The sequence below is a fragment of the Erpetoichthys calabaricus genome, chromosome 7 (genome assembly GCF_900747795.2).
Source record: "Erpetoichthys calabaricus chromosome 7, fErpCal1.3, whole genome shotgun sequence".
NCBI lineage: Eukaryota > Metazoa > Chordata > Cladistia > Polypteriformes > Polypteridae > Erpetoichthys > Erpetoichthys calabaricus.
The window spans coordinates 67,794,167-67,821,088 of NC_041400.2; the positions used below are offsets into that span (position 1 = coordinate 67,794,167).

The 26,922-nt window shown below is 36.7% G+C and overlaps 1 protein-coding gene across 6 annotated transcripts in view; it reads left to right on the forward strand.

The window, feature by feature from the left end:
* Positions 1 to 26,922, forward strand: part of ssbp2b (single stranded DNA binding protein 2b) — a 761,138-nt gene that overhangs the window by 600,253 nt on the left and 133,963 nt on the right. For all 6 annotated transcript variants that reach the window (XR_007935389.1, XM_051929625.1, XM_051929622.1 and 3 more), the window contains 3 exons: positions 2,199 to 2,258; positions 19,773 to 19,839; positions 22,381 to 22,451. Coding sequence is in view for 5 of the 6 variants with exons in the window: in XM_051929625.1 (XP_051785585.1) it covers positions 2,199 to 2,258; positions 19,773 to 19,839; positions 22,381 to 22,451 (198 nt within the window). In the remaining variant the exon portion in view is untranslated. The remainder of the gene's footprint in view (positions 1 to 2,198; positions 2,259 to 19,772; positions 19,840 to 22,380; positions 22,452 to 26,922) is intronic.

The following is a 26,922-nucleotide window of genomic DNA, read 5'->3' on the forward strand; positions in this document are numbered from 1 at the left end:
ACAGCATTTCCGTTGTTCAACTTCAGTGTCAAATTATGCAGCAACATATATCTATCCTGATTTTTTGACTAAAAATACTAAATAAAATAAAACTAAAAGTACTAAATTGTGATAATATTGATACAGTTGTACTGCAAAAGAAATTATAACATTTTACTCTTTAGTAAAGAGCAGAGACTAATTCTTCCTCATCCTTGGCATTTGATACTATTACAGCTAACCTTCATGGCTTGTTCTGAATGCAGTGTTCAGACAGTGGTATTGGAAATCTCCAAATAAGAAGAGCAGCAAAGCCTCACCCTAAACCTTCTCTCTCTCTCTCTCTCTCTCTCTCTCTCTTTGTGTGATTACTCATCTTAATTTACTAAATACATTTCAATACAAATTGTAACAGGCCAAGTGACCCTCTAGCTCATAAAAACTAGCTGTGGACTTTCACACATTCTACAGTCTCAGCAGGGCATGTAGTTGAATTATATAAACAGTCACTGATTTAAAAATTTCAGCTTTAAATTGGTAGAGATTTCTGGTTGCCTTCAGATTGGGATATTTCTGAACAGTTGCTTTGTTCTTCTTTTGATGTTGTGATCCATGACTTTTTGACTTTATTTTTGACTTTCATTTTAGTTTTGTTGTATAGATTGTTATGACATTGTGGTAACAACCTTCTATTTAGCTTTTCAGCTATTCCATTCTTAACAATTCCACTCATTATTTTTCTTTACCTCCCAGTTCTTTTCTATGTATACATTGTTTAGGCTTCCTTTTGTTATTATGAACTATCATCTGATGATGTGTTTGTTTTTGTTGTTTGATTAATTCTAGTGGTTTATAAATTATTGTCAACTTAATTCCAGTTTCATTTGTTAAGTTATTCCTTGAAAAAATATAATTTGATTATTTGTTTGTGTCCTGATTTTGAAATTGACACATTGAGTATAATGCAACATAACTTCATGATTTCTTTTTTACTTAATTACAAATTACATATATTTTTGTATTGGTAAAAGCAAAGTGGACTTGTGCCCAAATAATAGAAAAGTACACAGAAACTGCCTTAACAAAGGTGTAGGGATCAATGTCATTATCATTATGCCCAGAATCTTCCTCATGTTCAAATGATTGTGTTCCACGTGACAACTGAAATAAACAACAATTTTCAGTACAATAGTAATATTATTAATTATTTAACATGGAATTTTGCTTTTTTACCATTGCTAGTTCAGCATATATGAAAACTGGTAATAACAGTAATGTTGATTACTCAAGACAGGTCTTTCAGTGTTTCTGAAGCTGTGCCTTTATGCAGTTAATGTTTTTTGTTATCCTAGCAACTGTCTCAGTACTTGTCTGTTTCTTGCATTTTTCACCATTATGTTTAATTTGATTGTTTACTTCAAAATTCAGCAATACAGTACCTTTTGTAGTTTACTTTCTGAGAAACTATATATATAGATAAAGTCAGGTAGTTACAAAACCTCATTATTTTTTCTTCACTCTCAGCTACCCCACCATTATTTCTTAATAGTTTTGCAAGCATAGGTGCCAATAGCAAATGAGCAAGCATAGGTGCCAAAGAATGTAAATAACACATCTAGAATAGCAGCTAGATCACTTTTTTTTGCACTTTCATATCATCATAATCTTCATTTAATTAATAATAATAATAATAAATAACTTAAGTAAATTAATCAAATCTAATATATAAACCACATTTAGTTTAAAATTTCTCAAATGTAGTTAATGCCCTGTTACATGGTATATTTTTGACTTTAATAAATGAGAGACAGAAAAAGCCATGAGAATAATTTGAAGTGATAACAATCATCCATGGAGTTAGGTAAATATGGGGTCAATGTACTGGATTATAAGAGGTTTTAAAAGAAGCTGTCTACATTATGCTTCATTTACATTTAAGAAAGGGTTACTTATATACAGTACATACATGACATTATGTTGCTCTTGGTGGTCAATTTAGTATGATGACCCCACCCAAAAAAGCTGAATTCTTTTTTCTTTTTCAGATTCCCGAGTTCTGGTGACAACAAGTTAAACGTTTCCTTTATGCATCAGTTTAATTCAGTTCTTGTGCAGATGGCTTGACATTTTACTTACAGGTCACAGACACTTTATCTGGATTGCCTTTAGAGCTAATCATGCTGTTCTTAATTGAGTTTCTCTTCATTTATTTTCCACAGCCGTTCATGTCGCCTCGATACCCGGGAGGCCCTCGGCCACCTCTCAGAATACCCAATCAGGTACAGTCTTTATTCTTACTCAGACTCATTTGGAGACTATGGCATGAAAACATGCTTAAATTTGTTTTGCTTATTCACAGAAAATCATTCTTTATTTTAAAAAATAATGTATAAAAATAAATGTAGATATTTTATTTTGGTTGCTATATTTCAACTTTGTATTGCTGAAAGGGTGAGTGATGCGAACAATTCCATGATAATCAAAGTTTTGGTTGTGTAATTTTTTTTTTTTGGTTGCTAAAAATGTACTGAACAAACAAATGACCACAGTCTGATTTGGGAAAATTTCAAATTATGTAATTCTGTTAGAACTTTAAATAATAATTTTGTTTCTGGTTTAGTCAAATAATTGTTAGTAGTTAAACTGAAATCAGAACAAAAATGGAAAAACGTTTATCATCCAAATGAATTAAATTCAGCAAAATGTATTCTTCCACTTATAATCCCCTACATGTTGTACACATTTTTCATATTTTGTATTGGAAGATAAAAAACAAAAGATAACATGCTGAAATTCACAAAAAAATCTACACTGATCTCAAAGATCCCTTTTGTGGTCTGGGTTTAAAATATTCAAAGAAAAGTAGTCTTTCACTGCTTTGTGAAAGTAATTCAGCCTTGGAAAATCCTTTTTATTAAGTGAATTTTCATAGCATTTAGACAGCTTAATCTTTGTTTTTGGAAATGTATTGAGCTCCATGGTAGCACCTTAGTATAACAAAACTGAAACTGAGTAAAGTTCACTTGTTTGATCACCAGCTAATTGTGTGAGAGAATTGTAATTGTGTCATAGGGAAAAATTTAAATACATGGTCTAGGCCAATTTAAATACAACGTCCTTGATTAATCCACTTTAAAAGCACATGTGTATGCACACAAGACATTTTCATTAAAAATTATATCCAAAATCCAAACATAACATTCAAGAAACAAACCTAGTTATAATACCTGCCAAGCATGCCCCTCTTTACTATTGGCCTCCTGAATGTCAAAATCATGGTCTTTCTTAACAGACCTCTAGAATAATTGTCCTTTTGCATTCATTTTCTTTTGATTTAAAATGTTTGATTGTATTTTGTACTGTTTCTTGCTGTTTTTTTTTGTTTTACTTGATCCCTTTCTTTGTCATTATTTTTTGGTACTTGTGGGTAATGCATATTTATGATTTCATTTATTGCCATAAACCTTGTTTTGTTATGCCACAGGCTATCCATATATATGCCAAAGTGTGATGGTGTTTTGCCATTGGTGGTTGCCATTTTGTGTTCAAGCATTTGCAGTGTACAGACTCCTTTTTAGATTGTTGCTTTACGTCAAGTTCTAATGTTTTATTATTGTTATTTTTTAAAGTGATGGTTTGAAAGGCTACTTTACAGTCATTTCAATGAAGAAGAAAATGATCCTTATTTTCACTGGTGTACAATATTGCTTAATAGACAGGTGTAGTTAATCTCACTTAAAAAAGAAAAAAATATTTCAATTTATTCTTATTAAACACTAGGGGGCTTTGCCACCTGCTCGTTTCGCTCTCCAGCCCACCCGCCTGTACTATACACCAGCAACTTTGCGTCTCTGCCACACGCATATGTGGATTTCACTTTCACCAAACAACAGAACTTTTAATTCTGTCAGATAGGCCTCTTCATTGGGAAGAAACACTACTTTTCCCTGATGGCAACATGAATTAGACGATCTACAAGTCTCTGACTTAAAGTTTAAAGCCAAACAATATCTACATACTTCTGTCATATCACCTATTTCCATATATTCAATCTCTTTTTGCTTTTACCTTTTCGTCAATATTGCATTGAATTTTGATTCCATGTTTGGAATTACATCATGACAATGCAACGTATAACTGCCCGTGAGTAAATATCGTTTCTTTCTCTCTACAAGAAATGTGTCTGACAATAGCATTCACAAAAATGAGAAATGATTGAACCATATACGTGGTTATGTGGGCAGGACTTTTCCAAATCTCTTTGCATAAGCTCTTGTCTTGCATGGCTTGAAATTTTCTCTCGCGGGATTTCACTTTCACCAAACAACAAATCTTTTAATTCTTACGGATACGCCTCTTCATTTTGAAGAAACACTACTTTTCCCTGATGGCAACACAAATTAGACGATCTACAAGTCTCTGACTTAAAATTTAAATCCGAACAATATATTCAATCTCTTTTCACTGTTCCATTATTTCACTGAGTAATAATTTCTGTTTGTTTGTGCTAATGCGATCTTTACTATCATTTTTTTGAGACTTTCGAATTTTCATACTTTCATTATCTCTAACCTGCTCTGCATGTGTACCATGCCAACGTTTTTGAATTCTTTACAACTTTCTACTTTGTCATCTACTCATTGCTTTTTATTTCTGGCCCCGGGCGTGGTTAAATCTCTTGGCACAAAGTCTCGTCTCGAAGGACGTGAAAGTGTCTCTCTGAGAATATCATGTCTCGTCTCCTTCCAAGATTTTTTTTTATAATAGAGAAACAATTTCACTTACAATACACCATAAAATGATTACAAATATAGTAAGGAAAAACTAATGCAACAACACAAAACAATGTTGAAACATAAGGGAAGAAATATTCTGGAACAAGTATCCAAAAATGATGTACTGTGTATACGAGGTATTTGCCATCCACAGTAATAAGAGTTATAATTCCATTCTCATTTTATATAGATGCCGGTCATCAAGTTCAGCAGTAACTTTCTGCACACTGATTTGTAGAACAAACATAAGGTCTCATACCTTTAGCAGTTAACTGCATTATGGGAATGTCGTCTTTCAGTAGTTCTCTCATACCCAAACTGGTCACAACTCCTGCATGCCTTATTATAAGCCAAAAGACGAGCCCTTGTTCCATATTTTGAGGACCCCACTTCAAACCCAGTTTTTTAATACTTTGTCCCTTTAACTTACATTTCAGTCAAAATGCCACTTTTTTACTCATGGTTTAAGATCTCTTATTTCAAGGTAAAACATATTATCCCATGGTGCACAATACAAACATAGCAACTAAATGCTCTGGTTAGTAGCACAATCATGCTTTTATGTAGTTTATTAACGCAGTCCCTGGGCTGCATTTGTTCTGTGCATCTGCAGAAAGAATGGTATGCATGCATTAGATTTCCTGTATTATTCATGTCTGTGGTCAGGTAGGCAGTAGTTTTCAGAGAGTGAGTGACATGTTTGCAGCATTTGAATGCAGTAAATGAGAATTTCTTAATAATCATAGAGTAAGTGTTAGGAAGCAACTACAGTCTATAATTCTAATCCTCTCTTATTGGTGACAAATCAAGTAAGAATATGTCATTTAAAGACATACCCTCACTTCTCATCTCTGTTGTGGATAGCAGTTCTAATCTGATTTGGAAATGGATTCCTAAAATGAAAGCGTTTGGTTATTCAATACAGTTTTATAACATTTACCTGTTTGTAAGAACCATGTTTCATTTTTTTTTTGGTTGTTACCATCTTTTTTTAATGCAACACACAATTCATGACTTTTGATTGTGAGTGGCACATATGCAGATGTTTTACTTTCAATACGAAGGCTCTGTAATGTAGCATGTCATTCCTTGGTAGATAAATTCCTTCAAAGAATATTTTATAGAGCGTTAGTGCATCTCCAAATAGGCCTAGTGTTAGGTTTTATATCAGTTTTGATTTTCTTCTGCCCCTGACTTCTCATTTCATTCACCCTTGTGTTTTTTTCACTGCTTATTGCTATCCTTTTTTGTTCTGACCTTTTCCTGTCCCTCATTATGACCCTGCCTGAGGTAACATCTCCTATTATCCATGTATCTCCCAAAAATTTGTGAAGAAGCAGTCTCAACCAAGAGAAGTCAATTTATTTCTCTTTTGTGCAGGCTTTAGAAATGCTAGATGAGCAGGTGTGCCACAAAAATAATGTGCAGACAGTCCCCCGAAATGATATGGAGAAAGTGAGTTTAGTTAATTCCTGTGTGATATTTACTGACCGCAGACCCCTGCCTACTACACTCAACTGTTTTCCTGTGTGACAAAGTATTAGAAATATATATTTAAAAATTGACAAGTACCTGGAAGATTATACCTATACTGGTTCATAAATAAAAAATGTTTCTCTGTGTAATATTTGAAATATAATAAAGTTGTTATGTAACTCTTTTTGTTGGTGACTAAATACTTTGTCATGCTAGAGAGACAAAAATATGTCATGTTGCACAGCACCCTTGTCATAGTAATCTAGTCCAGGTTTTTTATTATTAATTATTATTATTATTTAATTTTGAAGTTTTCTCTTCAATGTGCTTGGGGTTCTTTCTAGTTATATTCAGTTGTTACGTTTTAATCAAATTTAATCTTTAGATCTCTCCAGGACTCTTCCAACTCAGGGGTGGAGGCTAATCCTGAGATTTTGTAGCCAAAGAATATCTATCCCTGAGACTGAAGTGTTAGTCATCATTGATCCAAGAAAAAGTTTAAAGTTGAATTACTTCAAAGGGCACATTAATCTGTGATAGGAGGAAGTGGGCAGTGTTATTAGAGAGAGAGAGACAACATGGCAAACAAAGAAAGTGCTTTTAGGTATGGTGTGTGAATCTAGGTGGGTCTCCACACCAAATATACCGGGGCTACAATTTCAGTAGCTAGGGTTTGATTTGATTAGATCATGACAAATTATTGCCTCTCATCTTAGAGTTTTCTTTTTATCACAGTATGAGGAAGTGCTTAATTTCTGTAAAAACATCACCCCCAGAGTGAAACAGAGAAGGGTTAAGTCTTGTAGGAATCCTCAAGGAAAAAAAAGAAAATCACATTGGCAGTGACCGTGTCCTGCATTTGCCAGTTACAATCAAAGTGGTACAGTGTGCACTATGAGCACTAAAAGAGCTCAGGGGCACCAGCACAAGTCTGAAAAGAAATGGCCTTGATGAAAAAACTGCAATATTTCTCTGAACACTAGAGAGCATGTTTTTCTTAGATTCGTAACTCTGAATAGTAGCAGTTAGTGTGCAGTGATAGCTATATGTATTAAGCAAAGGCCTGCCACCAACAGTGGAAAGGAAGCCTCTTTCCATATCACTTCCAGGGAAAATAAATATTTTATAAATATTTTTAGCCTTCAGTTGGTAGTAAAACCCAAGTCATATTCTTTTTTTTTATGTCTACCAGTTACCCAGCCTTTCCATGCACATTGTATAGTGTGTTCATTTATTGGGTAATATCAATAACTTCGGTGGATTATAATTCTAGTTAAGTCATTAGTGATGGTGGTATCTCACATGCATGCTGGCTCCTGATTCTCCAAATTCAGGTTAGGTAATTTGGTCAGGAGAACATAAAATAGAACAGGAAGGATAATATCAGCCAATCACAAATATTACAATTTATATAATGTGATATGAACAGCCAAAAGTAACTAAAACTCAAGTACACTACACTAAAGAAAGGACGTCTTCAGTTTTTATTATAATGCTGGGGTTGTTTGAGCATCGTCTTACACAAACAAGCAAATATTTATTATTGTTATTGCTTGCCCTGAAGCTGAAGATACAACTTCTTCCAGCACATAAATTTTTTCTTGGTATGTTAAGATCATGCCCATCATTGATCATGTTATAAACTCCGGAATATTTGAATTTATACGTCTTTTATCTGTCCAAAAGAGCATGTTCAAATTGGCTCTAAGCTTAACTGGGAAGGGACTTAAGAGCTACTTTGAAGCCTAGTTCAGAGAGCAGCTTAGCATGAGTAACAACCCTGGTGTGTAGCCTACCCATATATTAGCTTATTCATTTTTAAACATGAATTAAATGATTTTAATAGCTGAATGTCAAACAATGCCCAGATTATATTATCCTTGGATGATTTATAGGCAAAAAGCTTTAGGGAAATTACTATGTAAAATATTTTGGTAAAAGTGATATATGGTATAGTCACATCACAACAGGCACCGAAAGTTTTGTCTTGTGAAAAAGGGTTAACTTGAACTAAAACCGTCTTCAGTAGTTGGAACTGGCAATTCTTTATGTGCTTTTGTTACTAAGACAGCTAAGGAGAAGCTGTTGTCTGTGATTAGCAATATATACTGTACAAAGATTTTGTGGTGAAGAGACTAACACTGTGCATGTATGTATGAAGATTTTTAATTATTACAGAGAGTGATGCCTAACATTTAATTTATAAAATAGCTTGTTAGCTTATTAGGCTGGCATGGAGGGATTAAATATTTTTAGCTGGAACATTCAACTGTAAGTGTAGTGTGAGCTTGCATTTTTCATCTCTGCAGTGTGTAGCTATTTTATCTGCTAAAGACTATCTTAATGACTGGCTCTTTATTTCAGACCCCCAAGTCACAATATACAGACAGAACAATTAGTAACTGCAGTCAAACTTTATAGGCACTATGTTACACTAACCAACTACAACTAACCTACTACCAACTAAGAGTGAGGTTGTACTATAGGAAAAAGATTAATAGATTACTGAATTAGTTAATTATAAATTTTGCCTTTGGCAATGCAGGTTAACTATTTAAATAATTTGGTAAGGTTTTCCTTTCCTTTCTGTGTAGGGGGAGAGTCTCTGGCCGTTAAACTTATTATCAAGGTAATTGAAGCACATTCATTTTAAGAAACAGAATAATACAGTAATCCCTCACCTATCGCGGGGGTTACGTTCCAGAGCCCCCCGCGATAGGTGAAAATCTGCGAAGTAGCGACCTATATTTATTTTATTATTTATACATATTTTAAGGCTTTATAAACCCTTCCCACACTCTTATAAACCTTTCTCGCTCTCTTGTTAACCTTTCCCACACTCTTATAAACACTTCCTATGCTCTTAAACACTTTCTACATTATTAAACACCTCAGACCAACACTGCACAATGCACGCAGCGATCATACGTCAATGTGTCTGCACTCGCTTTGTGAAGGGGGGGCAGCTGAACTCACGCTGAGCAGAAATGGACTTTGTGCTGCTTCTGCCAAAATGCCTGCTTGTCGCTCTGCCCGTTTGGAAGGAGGAGGAGTGTGTGTGGGTGTGTGAGAGCTGAACGCACCTTCGCTCAAACCCCCCCTCCCCGGAAGCGCAGTACGCTCCTGCCACTTCGCATTGTCAAGGGGGTGGGGAGCTGAATGAACACTAAGGAGAAGTGGACTTTGTGCTGGCTTTGTGCTGCTTGTCGCTCTGCGTGTCAATAATTTAAAAGCCTGTACAATCAGGCTTTTAGGTGTACATCACCTATTTTCCTGTCTCACTGTCTTGTCTTGCGTGAAGTTAAAATGTTTTATAATAGTGAGATGTTACTCATATCCTTAGCCCGACATCCACATATCATATGTGTTAACAAAGTGTGTTTTATAAATTTACAAGTGTTTAAAGCATGTGGGATGGGTATTTTAAGGCTTAAACTATAAAAATGTTTATTTATATGGTCTTTCTATATCGCGGATTTTCTCCTGTTGCTGATGGGTCTGGAACATAACTTCCGCGATAGGCGGGCAATCACTTGTATTTAAAAACCCGCGAAGTCGTAAATCCGCGAAAAGTGAACCGCGAAGTAGCGAGGGATTACTGTACACTTTTTTGATAAATACAAGGATTATAGAAGCATGATAACTGTATATACTATATATTGACATAGAAGACAGGACACAAGACAGACGAGATAGACAAACATATAAAACAGAAGACTATGGCCATTTGCAAACTATTTGGAGTTTAAATTTTCTTGGCCCAGATAAACAGTTTTATGATTCCGTCTTTAATGATGTTATTCAATGTTTTGTGGAGTTGTTTCTGTTGTTGCTCCATGTTCAAGTGGAGGACATTTTTGTGTTGGAGTGCACTCTTTATGTTTGCTATGTGGTCCTGTGGTGTGCTGTGATGCTACATTTCTCAACTTGCTGTTAAGTTAATTGTTGTCTCATCTGCATCTTCTTTTTCTGTGTTCTCAGACAGGGCTCAATTATTGGCACAGAGCTTGGCTTGGCATTTTGCATCTTAGAGTTCAGGACATCCAGCTCCAAGGCTCTATGGAGAGCATCGTCCAGGCCAAAGAAAGTCTGTGAGCTGTTTGCTCCACAGAGAGTACGCAGCTTATTAGTACACAGCTTATATATTTTACAAATATTACAGATTGTTAGCTTTACACTCCCTCAAAGAGAGAGCAACTTATCGGCTTTCAGCTAACCCAAAAATAGTGGACTGTCTGCTTTCATAGATAGATAGATAGATAGATACTTTATTAATCCCAACGGGAAATTCACATACTCCAGCAGCAGCATACTGATAAGGAACAATAATAAATTAAAGAGTGATAACAATGCAGGTATAACAGACAGACAATATCTTTGTATAATGTTTACGTTTCCCCCCCCCCCCCCCCGGGTGGAATTGAAGAGTCGCATAGTGTGGGGGGAGGAATGATCTCCTCAGTCTGTTAGTGGAGCAGGACAGTGACAGAAGTCTGTCGCTGAAGCTGCTCCACTGTCTGGAGATGATACTGTTTAGTGGATGCAGTGGATTCTCCATGATTGACAGGAGCCTGCTCAGTGCCCATCGCTCTGCCACGGATGTCACACTGTCCAGCTCTGTGCCTACAATAGAGCCTGCTTTCCTCGCCAGTTTGTCCAGGCATGAGGCGTCCTTCTTTTTTATGCTGCCTCCCCAGCACACCACAGCGTACAAGAGGGTGCTCACCACAACCGTCTGATAGAACATCTACAGCATCTTATTGCTGATGTTGAAGGATGCCAGCCTTCTAAGGAAGTATAGTCAGCTCTGTCCTTTCTTACACAGAGCATCAATATTGGCAGTCCAGTCCAATTTATCATCCAGCTGTACTCCCAGGTATTTATAGGTCTGCACCCTCTGCACACAGTCACCTCTGATGATCACGGGGTCCATGAGGGGCCTGGTCCTCCTAAAATCCACCACCAGCTCCTTGGTTTCGCTGGTGTTCAGTTGTAGGTGGTTTGAGTCGCACCATTTAACAAAGTCCTTGATTAGGTTCCTATACTCCTCCTCCTGCCCACTCCTGATGCAGAAGTCGTCAGCGAACTTTTGCACGTGGCAGGACTCCAAGTTGTATTGGACGTCCAATGTATATAGGCTGAACAGAACTGGAGAAAGTACAGTCCCCTGCGGCACTCCTGTGTTACTGACCACAATGTCAGACCTGCAGTTCCCAAGACGCACATACTGAGGTCTGTCTTTAAGATAGTCCACGATCCATGCCACCAGGTATGAATCTACTCCCATCTCTGTCAGCTTGTCCCTAAGGAGCCGAGGCTGGATGGTGTTGAAGGTGCTAGAGACGTCCAGAAACATAATTCTTACAGTACCACTACCTCTGTCCAAGTGTGAGAGGGATCAGTGTAGCATATAGATGATGGCATCCTCAGCTCCCACCTTCTCCTGGTATGCGAACTGCAGATGGTCAAGTGCGTGGCGGACCTGTGGCCTCAGGCGGTGAAGCAGCAGCCGCTCCATGGTCTTCATCACATGCGACGTCAGAGCGACAGGCCGGAAGTCATTCAGCTCACAAGGATGTGATACCTTTGGGACTGGGGTGATGCAAGATGTTTTCCAAAGCCTCGGGACTCTCCCTTGTTCCAGGCTCAGGTTGAAGATGTGCTGTAGAGGACTCCCCAGCTCCAACGCACAGACCTTCAGCAGTCATGGCGATACTCCATCTGGACCCGCTGCTTTGCTGGCACGAAGTCTCCTCAGCTCTCTGCTTACCTGGGCTGCTGTAATTGTGGGTGGGGGGAAACTCCCTCCTATGCTGGTATCAGCAGAAGGATGGGTGGAGGGTGCAGTACTCTGAGGTGAGAGTGGGTTAGGATGGTCAAACCTGCTAAAGAAGTTGTTCATCTGGTTTGCTCTCTCCACGTCTCTCTCGATGGTGGCACCCCGCTTCGAGCTGTAGCCAGTGATGATCTTCATCCCATCCCACACTTCCTTCATGCTGTTATTCTGCAACTTCTGCTCCAGCTTTCTCCTGTACTGCTCCTTTGCCGCCCTGAGCTGGACTCGGAGTTCCTTCTGCACGCACTTGAGCTCATGCTGATCACCGCCTTTAAAAGCCCTTTTCTTCTGGTTCAAAAGGCCCTTGATGTCATTTGTAATCCATGGCTTGTTGTTAGCATAGCAGCGTACTGTTCTTACTTGAACTACAATGTCCATACAGAAGTTGATGTAGTCAGTAGTGCAGTCAACAACCTCCTCAATGTTCTCACTATGTGATCCCTGCAGGATATCCCAGTCCGTAGTTCCAAAGCAGTCTCTCAGAGCCTGCTCTGCCTCAGGGGACCACTTCCTGAATGAGCATGTGGTTGTAAGTAGCTCCCTCACTCTTGGTTTGTAGTGAGGCTGAAGCAGAACCAGGTTATGATCTGCTTTCCGCTCTAACTGTGCTAAACCCGGGTAGCTCCACGTTAGCATCTGGGATGTTAGTTGATAGCCACGTTTCACAAAAACACAACAAACTGCATTCTCTGTAGGTCCTGACATTTTTCACCAGTGCTGCCAGTTCATCAATCTTATTTGGTAGTGAGTTCACATTTCCCAGGATCACAGAAGGCACCGAAGGTTTGTAGCGCCACTTTCTCATTAGACGCTTGGCTTTTATCTTAGCGCCGGCTCTGCTGCCACGATACCGTCTTCTTACCTCATCATGTAAATAGGGAACCACACCGGCGTGGGCATTTGTTTTTAGCGCTTGAAGTTGACTACTTGAATAAACGAGTCTCAGTGTGTAAAAATCCATGTCCAAGTAGTAAAAAGTGTCCAGGGAATGAGTCCACATAAAAGAAAGTGGTAGGAATGAACAGTAAAATAGAGAAAAAGGTAGAAAGATAAAGTCATACACGGAGCTGCTGGAATGGTCCCTAAAGACAGTTTTGCAGCTTTTAAGTTTCAGAGAGTAACAAGTGATGAGTGCAGATAGTTTTTGAAAGAAGGTACAACCTCAGGTAATTAGATCAAAGTCACTTCCAGTTTTTTGTTCAACACATATAGCCCGAGTTCAGTTTTCAGCTACAAACCTAAGATCAATGTCCATTTGGGCACTTTTTTGTCTGAAAGAGCCTCTGCAAAGGTGTTAGCTCAACTTTATGCCTTTGATAACAGATGAAGTACAGGTCTGATAATGGTCGAGATGCAGTTCAGCCATTTACTCTGGAATGCAAGGAAGGGGGTGTGCAGCTAAATTTCTGCATCCCAGTTAAATCTGCTATCTTAACATGCCTTATATATCACTAAAAACCAATCAAAATTGCCAATGTCCACTTTGTCCTACAGAATATTTTGAAAATGATTTGATAAGTGAAAAGTAAACCATTAAAGTAATACTCCAAAAATAAAGTTTCAATTGAACATCCACCTTTGTCTCTCTATCCATTGGTCATGTGCCTCATCTTCAATCGAAAAGCATTGTATTGTGGGAATGACATATGCCCTGTTGATATTCAATATAGTTTTGTTGTTAGTATTACTGAACAAAAAATGCACACACTTTGCACATTTTTACCACAGATAACAGACATGTAGATTATGTAACAAAAATTACAAAAGAATTAAGTTTTTTTTTTTTCCGTGGAATGTATTTACATTTTTTGTTGTTGGATAGAACTACCGTATATACTCGTGGATAAGTTGGGTCTTGATTTTACAGTATAATTTCTGGTATTTTATAATGTCGGTCGTATAAATCGAATGCGGAAAACTCACACTATTGGTACAAGGGATTATGATATTGTAACGTCCACCTGAGAGAGTGACCACAGAGCACACTGCTTTTTTTTTCTATGTGGGTCAGCAATGCGCTGTATCAGTGCGTGCTCCTAAACTCTATCTCTCTTTCTCTCTATTGTGCCTACGTGACCACACGGTAATACCCAAACTATTCTGAACCAACGTTTGAACTGATTTGTGTTTTTTGTATCTCATACCCTCATACACCTTTACTGTAAGAGCATCCCTTATCTATGATGGAGCATTTGATCAGAAGAAAATATGAAGCTGGTTTTAAATTAAACGTCGTTGTAGCAAAAGAAATTGGTAACTGCACTGCAGCAACAAAATTTGAGGCGTCTGAGGAACTGATGCGAGATTGGAGGAGGCACGAAGATGTAAAAAAAAAATTAAAATAATTAAGTTTCACAGTTTTGAACGGGTGTATAAGTTGGGGCCTGATTTTATGATCGATTTTTCAGGTTTCAAGACCCGACTTATACGTGAGTATATACGGTAGTCACCATTAACTGTCTATTATGTCAAACATTTTTCTTTCATTCTGTATAAAACATAAGGTTAAAAATTCTCGTATTTCACTACCTATAGCAGTAGCAAAAAGAAAAAATAATGTTGCGCGTGAATTACTTCCCTACTATTTACACAACAAGTACAGGACACACCAACAGAAGCAGAATGTAAGAGTGACATAAAATTGTTACTACAAACTAATAAATCATCCATTTACATAAATCCCATTTTGCAATACACCCCCCACATTGATGGATTATAATACAAAATACTACACTAATAAAACATGAATATACTCATAACAATTATAAAGGATTAACTAAGAGCGAAAAATAACATCTTTTGAATGTCCATCAGTAGAAATGCTGTTTTTTTTTTTTTTTTTGTTTTTAAATGTCTGTTATTGGGAGGGTCATGCCAAGCCATACCTCAATACTGTGAAATATCTATCTCACACCTCCTCCTTAGACAAGTATGTCTGGCCCTCTCCCATGTTCTCTAAAAAATGGTAAAAGGATCCTCTGTTGCTAAGTCATCTTGCCTTCCATTAATGAACACACCAGGTTCACCTGCTTCCTTCTGTGGGCAGCATAACTTTCTCTGTAATATTCACAACTTTCTGTCTGCTGCTGTTCCTTGCCTCTCTTCTCCCCTCTCCTTTACTACTGCATCTTCACCTTTTTAGGTATGGCCAGCCCCTCCTCTATTAGTTTTTATTGGTCTTCCGAGTCAGGTGCTCCTTTCTAGTTGAACCATAGGATTCTAATGCCTGTATAGATACTTTACTGTAATGATGAAAAGGTACAGCCAGACAATGACACCAGACACATGTGACAACTGTTACAAAGTGTTTAAAAGTCCAGCTATGTTATCCAGGCTTTCCAACAGAATTCTGTGGCTATTTGTATCAAAAGTTGCACCAGAGTCTTAACACTAGAATTACCAGAGCCTACGAAAAAACTTGTAGATCTGTCCCACCTTAAAACACTTTGCACTTCTCCGTCAGCGTCTTTTGTCCTTTAAATGTGTTGATAAGCAGCCAACAGCAAGCAGTCTGCTATCACATCCCCCCACCAGCACACAGTTTTCTCAGCTCAAGTCTGCTTACCTACTTGTCAGTTGTTTAGAGCTGTATAGAGTGAGAAGTCATGCAAAATGACACCTTTTATAAATACTATATCGTTATTTGGAACACTTGCATTTCATGTGTGTTCCGTGTCTACAACGATCTATGCACAGTAAACACATCGTTAAAACAGAAACGTTTTTCATGTTTTAGTAATAATTGACAAAATGTAGGCATGAAGTGTATAATGTGTGAAGCCTGAATTCCAAATATCTTTATACACTTTCACAAAAGATAAAAGTATAACAGAACAAATGTGCTTTTTTCTAAGGCTTTAACCGAAGAAAAAGAAACCAGGTTAGTGCTACTTGCTGTCCTGCCTTCTTGGGTAGTATACTGGTTAGAGCTGCCGACTCCAACTCATAAGGTTCTGAGTTCGAGTCTTAATGTCTTCCAAAATAAACGTTTTGAGTAGTAAGCTGTTCTTATTGTTAATATTATACAATAAAAGCATACATTTGATTTGCGTCTGTAACAGCCACTGTAAATGTATAGTACTTGTCAAAGTTAGCGTCTTTTTTTTAGTTTTACTAGTGTTTAGATCTGGACGGTGTAGCGTTGGCGAGCTCTGTAAGCCGTGCTGTTTCTTTGAAGGACAGGTAATTGGCAGGATGACGCCGGACTTTCGCCTTTACGCCTGGTGCAGCTGCGTTGTTCTTATATGTGAGGGGACGTTTCTTGCGGGGATGGCTTCTGTTTTCTCCGATCTGAGTTCACCTCTGTTATAGCGCGTCTTTATTTGAAAACAGCAGTGTCAGATCGGGGCGAGCGTGAACGCTAAATTTGACAAGCACTATAAATTTACAGTGGTTGTTACAGACGTAAATCAAATGAATGTTTTTATTGTATAATATTAACAATAATAGCAGCTCTCTACTCAAAACGGCAAACTTGAGAAACTGCCAGCATCGAACCCAGAAGCTCTTGATTGGGAGTCAGCAGTTCTTAGCATTGCACCACGCAAGCTGTCGCATCAACTACTTACCGCAACCTGCTTTCTTTTTTCTTTAGTTATATTCTTGAATAAAAGCGCAATTGTTCTGTTATACTTGTACTTGTGAAAGTGTTTATTTGATATTTGGACTTCAGGCTTCACACCAGTCATTCTCAGTCACACACACCACTCACATCCATGTCCACAGTTTTCCCAGTCTCGTTCGCACACAAGTTCTGACACGGTCTTATATACAATCATCAGATTCAAATGTTAACAGTTCCCACACACAACTGCTGACTCCCAATCAAGAGCTTCTCGGTTCAATGCTAGCAGTTTCTCAAGTTTACCGTTTTGAGTAGAGAGCTGCTGTTATTGTTAATATTATACAATAAAAACATACATTTGATTTACGTCTGTAACAACCGCTGTAGATTTATAGTGCTTGTCAAAGTTAGTGTTGACGCTCGCCCCGATCTAACACTGCTGTTTTCAAATAAAGACGCGCAATAACAGAGGTGAACTCAGATCGGAGAAAACAGAAGGCCTCCCCACACCTGTCCTTCAAAGAAACAGCACGGCTTACAGAGCTCACCAACGCTACACCGTCCAGATCTAAACACTAGCGTGGAGTATGTGCCCCAAAAAAGTCTAACTGCATTCTCGTACCGTTGCTCGCGTACTAAAGTGTCAGCAGGTATTTTTCGTGGCATTACACGTGTAATTTGTGAGCATGCTCTTGACGATCAAACAGAGGAAGCTCTGCAGTTCACGTGTGACTTTATGCTGTAGAAAGATAAGTAAATAAATCAGCTCGCATGTTATTTATTTGGAACAAATAAAGGTGCGCTATAGCTATTTATCTATACCCTTAGCTGTTTTTATATATATTATATAATAACAGTTATAAAGACACTTGTTCATGTTAATTGCAGTCTCAATTGTTAAAAATAATATTTTAAAAGGAGCGTCCCACATGAAACTACAACGATCTGACTGACTGACAGTGCATACCACTTTATATGGTTAAAAAAAAAAAAAAATAACACTTTCTTTCCAGCGGGGAATCGAACTCAGATCTGTAAGGTGCAACAGGCCTGCTGCGCGCTGATTGGCTGAGCAGTCTGTGTCAACTATCCGCGACTTAGTATGTATCATGATCGTGATTTAGAGAGAATAAATGTGAAAAAAAAAACAGAAACTTTTACAAGTCCTATAAATGTACACCATGTGTTACAGACGCAAACCAAGTGTATGTGTGTACTGTATAATATTAACAATAACAGCAGCTCATTACTGAAAACAGCAAATACAGGAGGAAGTTGGGATCGAACCGGGGACTCTTGATTACACCAGGGACGTTTGATTACAAGTCAGCAAATCTTACCATTACTCTAAGGAAACTGTTGATTTTTCTTTAACCTTTTATGAAAGTGTTTACTTGATCTTTGGACTTAAGGCTTCATATATTATATAGTTTATGCCTACATTTTGTCATTTACTACTAAAATATGAAAAATGTTTCTGTTTTAAAAATGTGTTTACACAGATTACTGTAGAAACGGAACACACATGAAATGTGTGTGTTCCAAATAATGATCTATTATTTCCACTCTAAAACTCTAGCAGTTCAGTCACTCCCAGACAATCAAAAAAGGCATGAGCTGGGAAAACTTAGTGAACGTTCTGCGACGGTGGGGGATGGAATAGCCGGCTGCTTGCTGGCTCGTCTTAATCGGCACATTTAGAAGACAAAAGAGAGGTGAGAACGGTTTTAAGGTGGGCCGGATCTACGAGTTTTTTCGTAGACTCTGGTAATTCTAGTGTTAAAGGCAAAATAATTGTAATAGTTCCTGAATTTAAGGTTAGAGTCATAAGAGTGGCTGGAAAGGGTTTTATGGTGCTTTCGGTATCTTTGTAAGAGGTCGAAGGTCCAAGTCATTAGAGTCCTGATGCTTCCTGTTTTGCTATATGGTTGCGAGACATGGATGCTTTCCTTTGACCTGAAATGAAGACTGGACTCCTTCAGTACTGTGTCTCTTTGGAGAATGCTTGGGTACAACTGCTTTTACTTTGTGTCAAATGAGTGATTGCTCATGGAGTCCCAAATGAGGCACGTTACCTTCACTGTGAAGGAGCATCAGTTACGGCACTATGGCCATGTGGCGCAGTTCCCTGAGGACAATCTGACGTGCAGAATCCTCATTGCTGAGAAACCGAGTGGCTGGACATGGCCAGGAGGACTCCCACCTAACCGCGTGTCTGCCTTTGGGTTTGCCAGCTAGGATCCTAAGGTGTTTTGTCATGTGTTTGTACAATACCAATGCCAGATAGTGACTATATTAATATACATTAACAGTATATTGCCATAGTTACTGTTACTTATATATATATATGTTTTTTGAGAATACTTTAGCTAATTGATTACTACATCCAGACCAGATATGTTTTGTATGTTGGCTTGTTTAAAAATCCCCCTTATTTCATCTGTGAAAAGGCTATATAATGCAATGATTATGAATATATGCTGTATTAAATATATTTAGTATGAGAGGAGTGTTTAAGGAGAAATGTGTTATTATTCAATAGGACTGGCTATCAAATTTACATTATTGTGGTGCCTTTACTTAAATAAATAAATAAATAAATAAATAAATAAATGTTAATAATGTACTATTCAATTTTGTCAAATGTTTTTTGATTTTGTTTAAGTGAAACTCAATGATGCTAGTATTGAGATCTGGCCATGTTGAAGTTTTTTTTATTACTATGTAATAGTCTCAGCATCATTCAAACTTTGCCTTTTTTAGGGTTGACTGAAGTGGACCACTACCTGCTATAATAAAAGTACTCTGTAAACCAAAAATAATAGTACCCAAAATTTTGCTTTCACGTGTGCTTACATCTGACCCCCAGTATGTCTTACCTGTTTATACTTAGAGAACTATTGCTTTTGAACGTTCTGTTTATTTATGCCTTGTACTATTACAAAGTAAGAAATGCATGCTTTACATTTCTAATTTTACTTTGTAAAGGTATAGCTATGTAATAAGAAAAAATAGATTTTTCAGTTCATTATGTATCATGTACATACTGTATAATAATATACTATGTAGTATTTAATAGTTCTGTGTCTAGAAGGTTTTATGCGTTGTTTTGATGTTGCTAACTCATTTATCTGGTGTTTAGGCACTTGGTGGTGTCCCAGGAAACCAAGCTTTATTGTCAAGTGGGATAGATCCAACAAGGCAACAAGGTATTAGATCATTTTGTTTGATTTTCCACTTCAATGGCCTATATTTGGTTTTTTTTTTCTGCAGCAAATGGACAGTTCAATCTTTAGGTAATACTCTGCTTTGTGGTTTAACACAAGATAGCCAAGGAAAACATTTAGACCATTTTAAGAGAAAACAAGACTATCTAAAGCGTGTAAGCTTATCCTTTTGCTAAGCTGACATGAAATTGTTTACATTTGGCCATTACTATCATTTAGGACTGCAACAAATATGGGTCTAAGATGGAAAAGAGAGAAATTGTATTTTTTTTAAATTAATTTCATAGAAAGTCGTCTCATGTCAGTTATTCAATACAACAATTTTGTAATTTAATATCTATTACTGTATATACAGTATATAGTAAAACTGAGTGCACCCCAGTCAATATCACTAACATGTTAAGTGATTTAAAATTGTATCATCTTTCAATAGTTGCATTATTTTTTCAGTTACAGTGTAGGGTATTTGATCTTATTTATATTTTAAAACAAGCACAATAACAATGTAGATAGACTAGTTTGGAAATGAATGTTGTAAGGAAAAAATGCAACAAAAGTGAGTACACCTGTGAGCACCACACCAAAAATGATTACATCTATGATTTCCAATAAAGGCCAATTGCTTGAAAGAAGGTTATAAAATAATCTGAGAACACCACAGCTTTCTTTTTTGGCCTAAGATGTGTCTGATGAAACATGGCTTGACATGGAAAAGAATTGCCTGACTTGAAGATTGTGACTTCAAAAATAAAGTCGAGGTTACAAAAGCATCAGTAGGCTACTGAACATAAAGTAAGCCAAAACACAGTGTAGTCATGGTTAGGAAGTACAGGAACAGACAATTCTGTATTTACGCAACCTCTCATTGAAAAACAGACAAGAAAGTGCTTCTGAATTGAAACAAGAATTATCTATTAAAATTTGTGTTTCAGTGTCTGCTAAAACAGTGTGAACTACATTGCATGAAGTCGACCTCTATGCATGACATTAAAGAAGAAAACCAATCACACAAAACTGTAAAATAAAACATTTCTAAAGAAAATGAAAAGAAGATTGATTAATATTAGCAACAGTCTTTGATCTGATGAAAGGAAAATTAATTTTGTTTTGGATCATATGGGATATTGCATCCTTAGATTGGACCTGGCTGAGACTAGCACAGTGACTGTGTTGTGCCAACTATGAAACACGGAGGGAGTGAGCTGTTGTGGGGCTGCATGAGCGCTAAAGGTGTAGGGAAGATGACATTTATAAAGGCACCATGAATGCAAGTCTCAAGAAGCTGAAGAGGAATTTTCCAGCATGCCATTGATCAAACATACTCCAAAGAATCGTGTAAGAGTTTTTAAAAAAGAAAAAAGTGAAACCTAGGATCAGACCAAGTATGCACCCTGACTTGAACCCAATCAAATACCTCTGTGTTGCTTTAAAGTGGATGGTAGATTAACAAAACCCTTCCAGCAAAGAGTAGCTAAAAAGAATCATCTGTGAAAAATGGCAGAAAATCTCTCCTCAGATTTGTGCAAGACCTTGTATCATCCATGCCTTGGAGAATCAAAATAAAGGCAGACATACTAAATATTAAAAAAATAATAAAAGAATGGTATCTCACTAGTGAACAGTATACTTGCTTTTTTGCAGTTAGCCCTTAAATATGGACCTTGTTAAACTGTTAATATTTGTGCACAAAATAACATTTTTAATTGTAAACTGTTATGAAAACATGTCTATAAAGGCAAACATTTACATTTTTCAAATTAATTGACTTCATTTGTCTTACCCTTTAGCTATAAACCAATAATATGTATTAAACGTACTTGATTTGTATTTATATAACATTTCATTGATCCAGGGATGTACTCAGTTTTGTTATGTACTGTATATATTGTAAATTTGTAATTGATTGCATATACTGTATTTAGGTTTGTTGATTACTTAATAGTACTGTTTTTATTCAACCAATGATAAATTATTTTATCCTTAGCAAGATCTAATGTAAATGATATTTTGTTTTATTAGAGCAGTTATTTACAGCCACGTAAATGTATCCACAGTGCTTTTGAAATTTCACAATAGATAATTTAGGTAATTTATAATTGCTTGCTGAAGTTGGTATGAAAGCTCTTTATTAAAAAACTTTTTAAATTATAAAATTCACACCAAGATGAAAACAGCATTACCATGATTTCTAATGCAGCCAACTTTTCAGTTAAAAACATTTTAGTGGATAATAATATTCTAGAATATCACCTTAACATTAGATTATAGTTAGATTTTATAAGGGGAAAGAATGAAATTAAATTCTTAACTAACACTTCAGCACCCAAGTCATTGTTGTAATACATTATTGTTATAATGCATCCAGCAGGTTTTATATTTTAAAAGCCTACAGTGTATCATTTACTATGTTGTTTTCTCCAATAAAACAAATGTTTTTGCAGGTGAGAAAAATAAAAAAAAAATATTTTCAAAAAATATAATGGTCCTTATTGACAATCTTTATATACCTTTTGATTGATGCAGGGCATCCTAACATGGGTGGACCAATGCAAAGAATGACACCTCCTCGAGGCATGGTTCCTCTTGGACCACAGGTATGTCATTTTAATGTAATAAATAATATTTTTATAAGTATATTTAATGATAAGTATGCCACTAATTCCACTGTTAACCAGTATCTTATTTTAATTTAATTGTATTTTAGCTTCTTGATATGTCAAATTTATTTTACTTTGATTCAATAAAGGTCCAGTTCAGACTAGCAATTAATGTTCTTGTCACTTGTAAATAGAAATTTAAAACCTAGTGGTAGACACTTTAGAAAAATTTACATAACATAAAACTGCAGTATACAAAAGAGTTCTTTGTCTTAGGTAACTAGAACGAATTCTGGCATCACTAAATATATATTGTAAAGTTTAATAGCTGAAAGATAATATACATGGTAAATTAGGCCAAAGGAACACTGTTGTTATCATATGCATAGGATTATTATTAGGATTAGGATTGTGCCTTTGGGAAATTGTGTTATAAATGGAAGTATTCAGCATTATTTTACAAGAAAAGTAATGTTTGTCTCTACACAGTTAGAGCATCTTCAGTTTACAACCAGGAATTTAAGGATTGCAACTTTTACACTTGCCAAGGTTATAAAAATGTGTTTTGAAAAATATGGTAAAACATCATAATACCTTAAGATGCTTTGATAGTTTAATAGTTATGTTTATTTTACATGTTTTCATTTTAACTATTAATATTTACATGGGCATAAAGTAATGCCCAAGACTTTCTGCAGCATTAATTTAGGAGTTAAAATGGAGTACAATCTGATGTTAGAAAAATCTAAATTATTTTATTGGAATCTGCTTATAAATTTTGTTAATTCACTGAATATACAGTTTTAAATTAAAATATTTCCTTAAATTTCAAGATGCTCTGTTCACTTTCTATTATTATTATTATTATTATTTTTGGGAAGTACATATGTCCATAAAAACAAAGAAACTAAGAAATTGCTGGTGGCAGGATAGAGCTGAATCTTGCTCAATGACCAGTTTCATTCCTCACTTTTTCAGTCAGTCATTTATTTTCCAACCCGCTATATCCTAACACAGGGTCACAGGGGTCTGCTGGAGCCAATCCCAGCCAACACAGGCCGAAAGGCAGGAAAAAAACCCCGGGCAGGACACCAGCCCACCACAGGGCACACACTCACACACACACACACACCAAGCACACACTAGGGACAATTTAGGATCGCCAATGCACCTAACCTGCATGTCTTTGGACTGTGGGAGGAAACTGAAGCACCCGGAGGAAACCCACGCAGACAACATGCAAACTCCACGCTGTTTGGACCCAGGAAGCGAACCCAGGTCTCCTTACTGCGAGGCAGCAGCACTACCACTACGTCACCGTTCCGCCCTCATCACTTTTTATTTCATAATACATTATAAGGACAATATTATAACCAAATCTTCTAAATTTGTAAGTAGTTTAAATAGTTTTTAAAAGTCAAAAGTGATCATAACATAATGAAAAAAATAAAGCACAATTAAACTGAATGTCGTACAAATATAGTTATAATAAAAATTTAAATATTCTGAGTGACAGGACAGAACAACTCGATCTGTTTAATTGCTTCCAGTCAGTTGTCTTGCGATAAAATCATTTTTTTTTCCAGAATTAACAAATTACCAAGAAATCTGATCTGTTTATTAAGTTTTTCAAAAGAGCTAATCATCAATAAATTGCAATTGTTAACTGCTTTTAAAATACAAAATATTCAATGTGCACAGAGTGCAGTTGTGAATAGTGATTATTAGATAAGGGCATTCTTGAATACCACAAAGAACTGCTTGTTTAAAATTGTGGACAGGTTGTCAAATGTGTAGCTTGAACATTTCGCTTGAACTATTCCACTGTCAAACTGCTTTAGCTGTCTTTCTTTTGCCAAAAATTGAAATTTGTGTAGGTCCCTTCACGTCACAAAAACAGCACACACCTGTTGAGGCATGGACTCCTCAAGACCTCTGAAGGTGTCCTGTGGTATCTGACACCAATACGTTAGCAGCAGATCCTTTAAGTCCTGCTGAAATAGATAGATAGATAGATAGATAGATAGATAGATAGATAGATAGATAGATAGATAGATAGATAGATAGATAGATAGATAGATAGATAGATAGATAGATAGATAGATAGATACTTTATATAGCAATATATAGCAATATATATAGCAATATAGCAACTGTGTAAGACTATTTTAAGTACTGTATATTTATACAGGTTTGCAAAACATATTTTAATTATAAGAATTATTGTATGTTATTTCTCAGCTGTACACACTGGTCATTTGCATACCACATGGGTTACTGAACAGAAGTTTTCTTTTTGCAAGATTTATTGAAGATATCAAGACATATTTTTAACAAACATATTATTTAAAATCCTATCCTTGGATTATCATCAGTTGTAATTCCACATGCACATTTTGTACAGCTGTTAAAATAAAATAGGGCCAGCTTATGATATTTCACAAAGAAGAGAACTAAAGGAAAAAAGATTAAATGTAGGCAGAATGTGAATACTATTTTGTCTATGGATTTAAAAAAAACGATAACCTATAATAGTGTTTAGTCTTTTTTTTTTTTTTCTGCTCAACTATGTATACCTAGATTTTTTTAAATTAACAATCCATCCCTCCTTATTAACATCTTTAGTTAATGAGGTCAATGATTACACTTTCAGGCTGCAGGCTTTCTTTCCATATTGAACAATGTGTCGTTACCAAATAAATGCTCATTATTATGCAAGCTGCAAAACAATAAATAAAAAAAGTTAAATTAAAGGTAACACAGTAGTGTGGTAAATAGCACCCCTCCTTCATGTCTTAGAGACTAGGTTTGAGGCTTGACCAAGTCATTATCTCTGTGATACGTCTAGAGGTTACATCATTGCCTACTTGCAAATTTTTAGTTATACTCCTGGTTTCCTCCCAAATCCCTAAAACATGGATTTGCAGCTGGCCCAGTGTGTATGTGAGTGTCCTATGGTTCTCACTATGTGCTGGTTGCGTCCAGATAGTTTCCAGCTTCCCCTGACCAAAAAACTGCATTAAGTGAGTACACTAAATGGATGGATGGATGGATGTTTACTGTAAACAGCAAAAAAGGCTAATACAAAATTGTATGCTTATTACAGTGCATCCGGAAAGTATTCACAGCGCATCACTTTTTCCACATTTTGTTATGTTACAGCCTTATTCCAAAATGGATTAAATTCATTTTTTTCCTCAGAATTCTACACACAACATCCCATAATGATAACATGAAAAAAGTTTACTTGAGGTTTTTGCAAATTTATTAAAAATAAAAAAATTGAGAAAGCACATGTACATAAGTATTCACAGCCTTTGCCATGAAGCTCAAAATTGAGCACAGGTGCATCCTGTTTCCCCTGATCATCCTTGAGATGTTTCTGCAGCTTAATTGGAGTCCACCTGTGGTAAATTCAGTTGATTGGACATGATTTGGAAAGGCACACACCTGTCTATATAAGGTCCCACAGTTGACAGTTCATGTCAGAGCACAAACCAAGCATGAAGTCAAAGGAATTGTCTGTAGACCTCCGAGACAGGATTGTCTCGAGGCACAAATCTGGGCAAGGTTACAGAAACATTTTTGCTGCTTTGAAGGTCCCAATGAGCACAGTGGCCTCCATCATCCGTAAGTGGAAGAAGTTCGAAACCACCAGGACTCTTCCTAGAGCTGGCCGGCCATCTAAACTGAGCGATCGGGGGAGAAGGGCCTTAGTCAGGGAGGTGACCAAGAACCCGATGGTCACTCTGTCAGAGCTCCAGAGGTCCTCTGTGGAGAGAGGAGAACCTTCCAGAAGGACAACCATCTCTGCAGCAATCCACCAATCAGGCCTGTATGGTAGAGTGGCCAGACGGAAGCCACTCCTTAGTAAAAGGTACATGGCAGCCTGCCTGGAGTTTGCCAAAAGGCACCTGAAGGACTCTCAGACCATGAGAAAGAAAAATCTCTGGTCTGATAGGACCTTATATAGACAGGTGTGTGCCTTTCCAAATCATGTCCAATCAACTGAATTTACCACAGGTGGACTCCAATTAAGCTGCAGAAACATCTCAAGGATGATCAGGGGAAACAGGATGCACCTGAGCTCAATTTTGAGCTTCATGGCAAAGGCTGTGAATACTTATGTACATGTGATTTCTCCGGTTTTTTATTTTTAATAAATTTGCAAAAACCTCAAGTAAACTTTTTTCACGTTGTCATTATGGGGTGTTGTGTGTAGAATTCTGAGGAAAAAATGAATTTAATCCATTTTGGAATAAGGCTGTAACATAACAAAATCTGGAAAAAGTGATGCGCTGTGAATACTTTCCGGATGTACTGTATATCTTGCCATAATAATGAGACATCACACTGATAAAGGGTTGGGGCAGCCACCCGTATAATATGGTATCCTGGCTGCTAAGTTGTTTCTTCAAATAAAGAACACAGTTGTGCATAATGCAGAGTCCAAAACAAGACTGACACA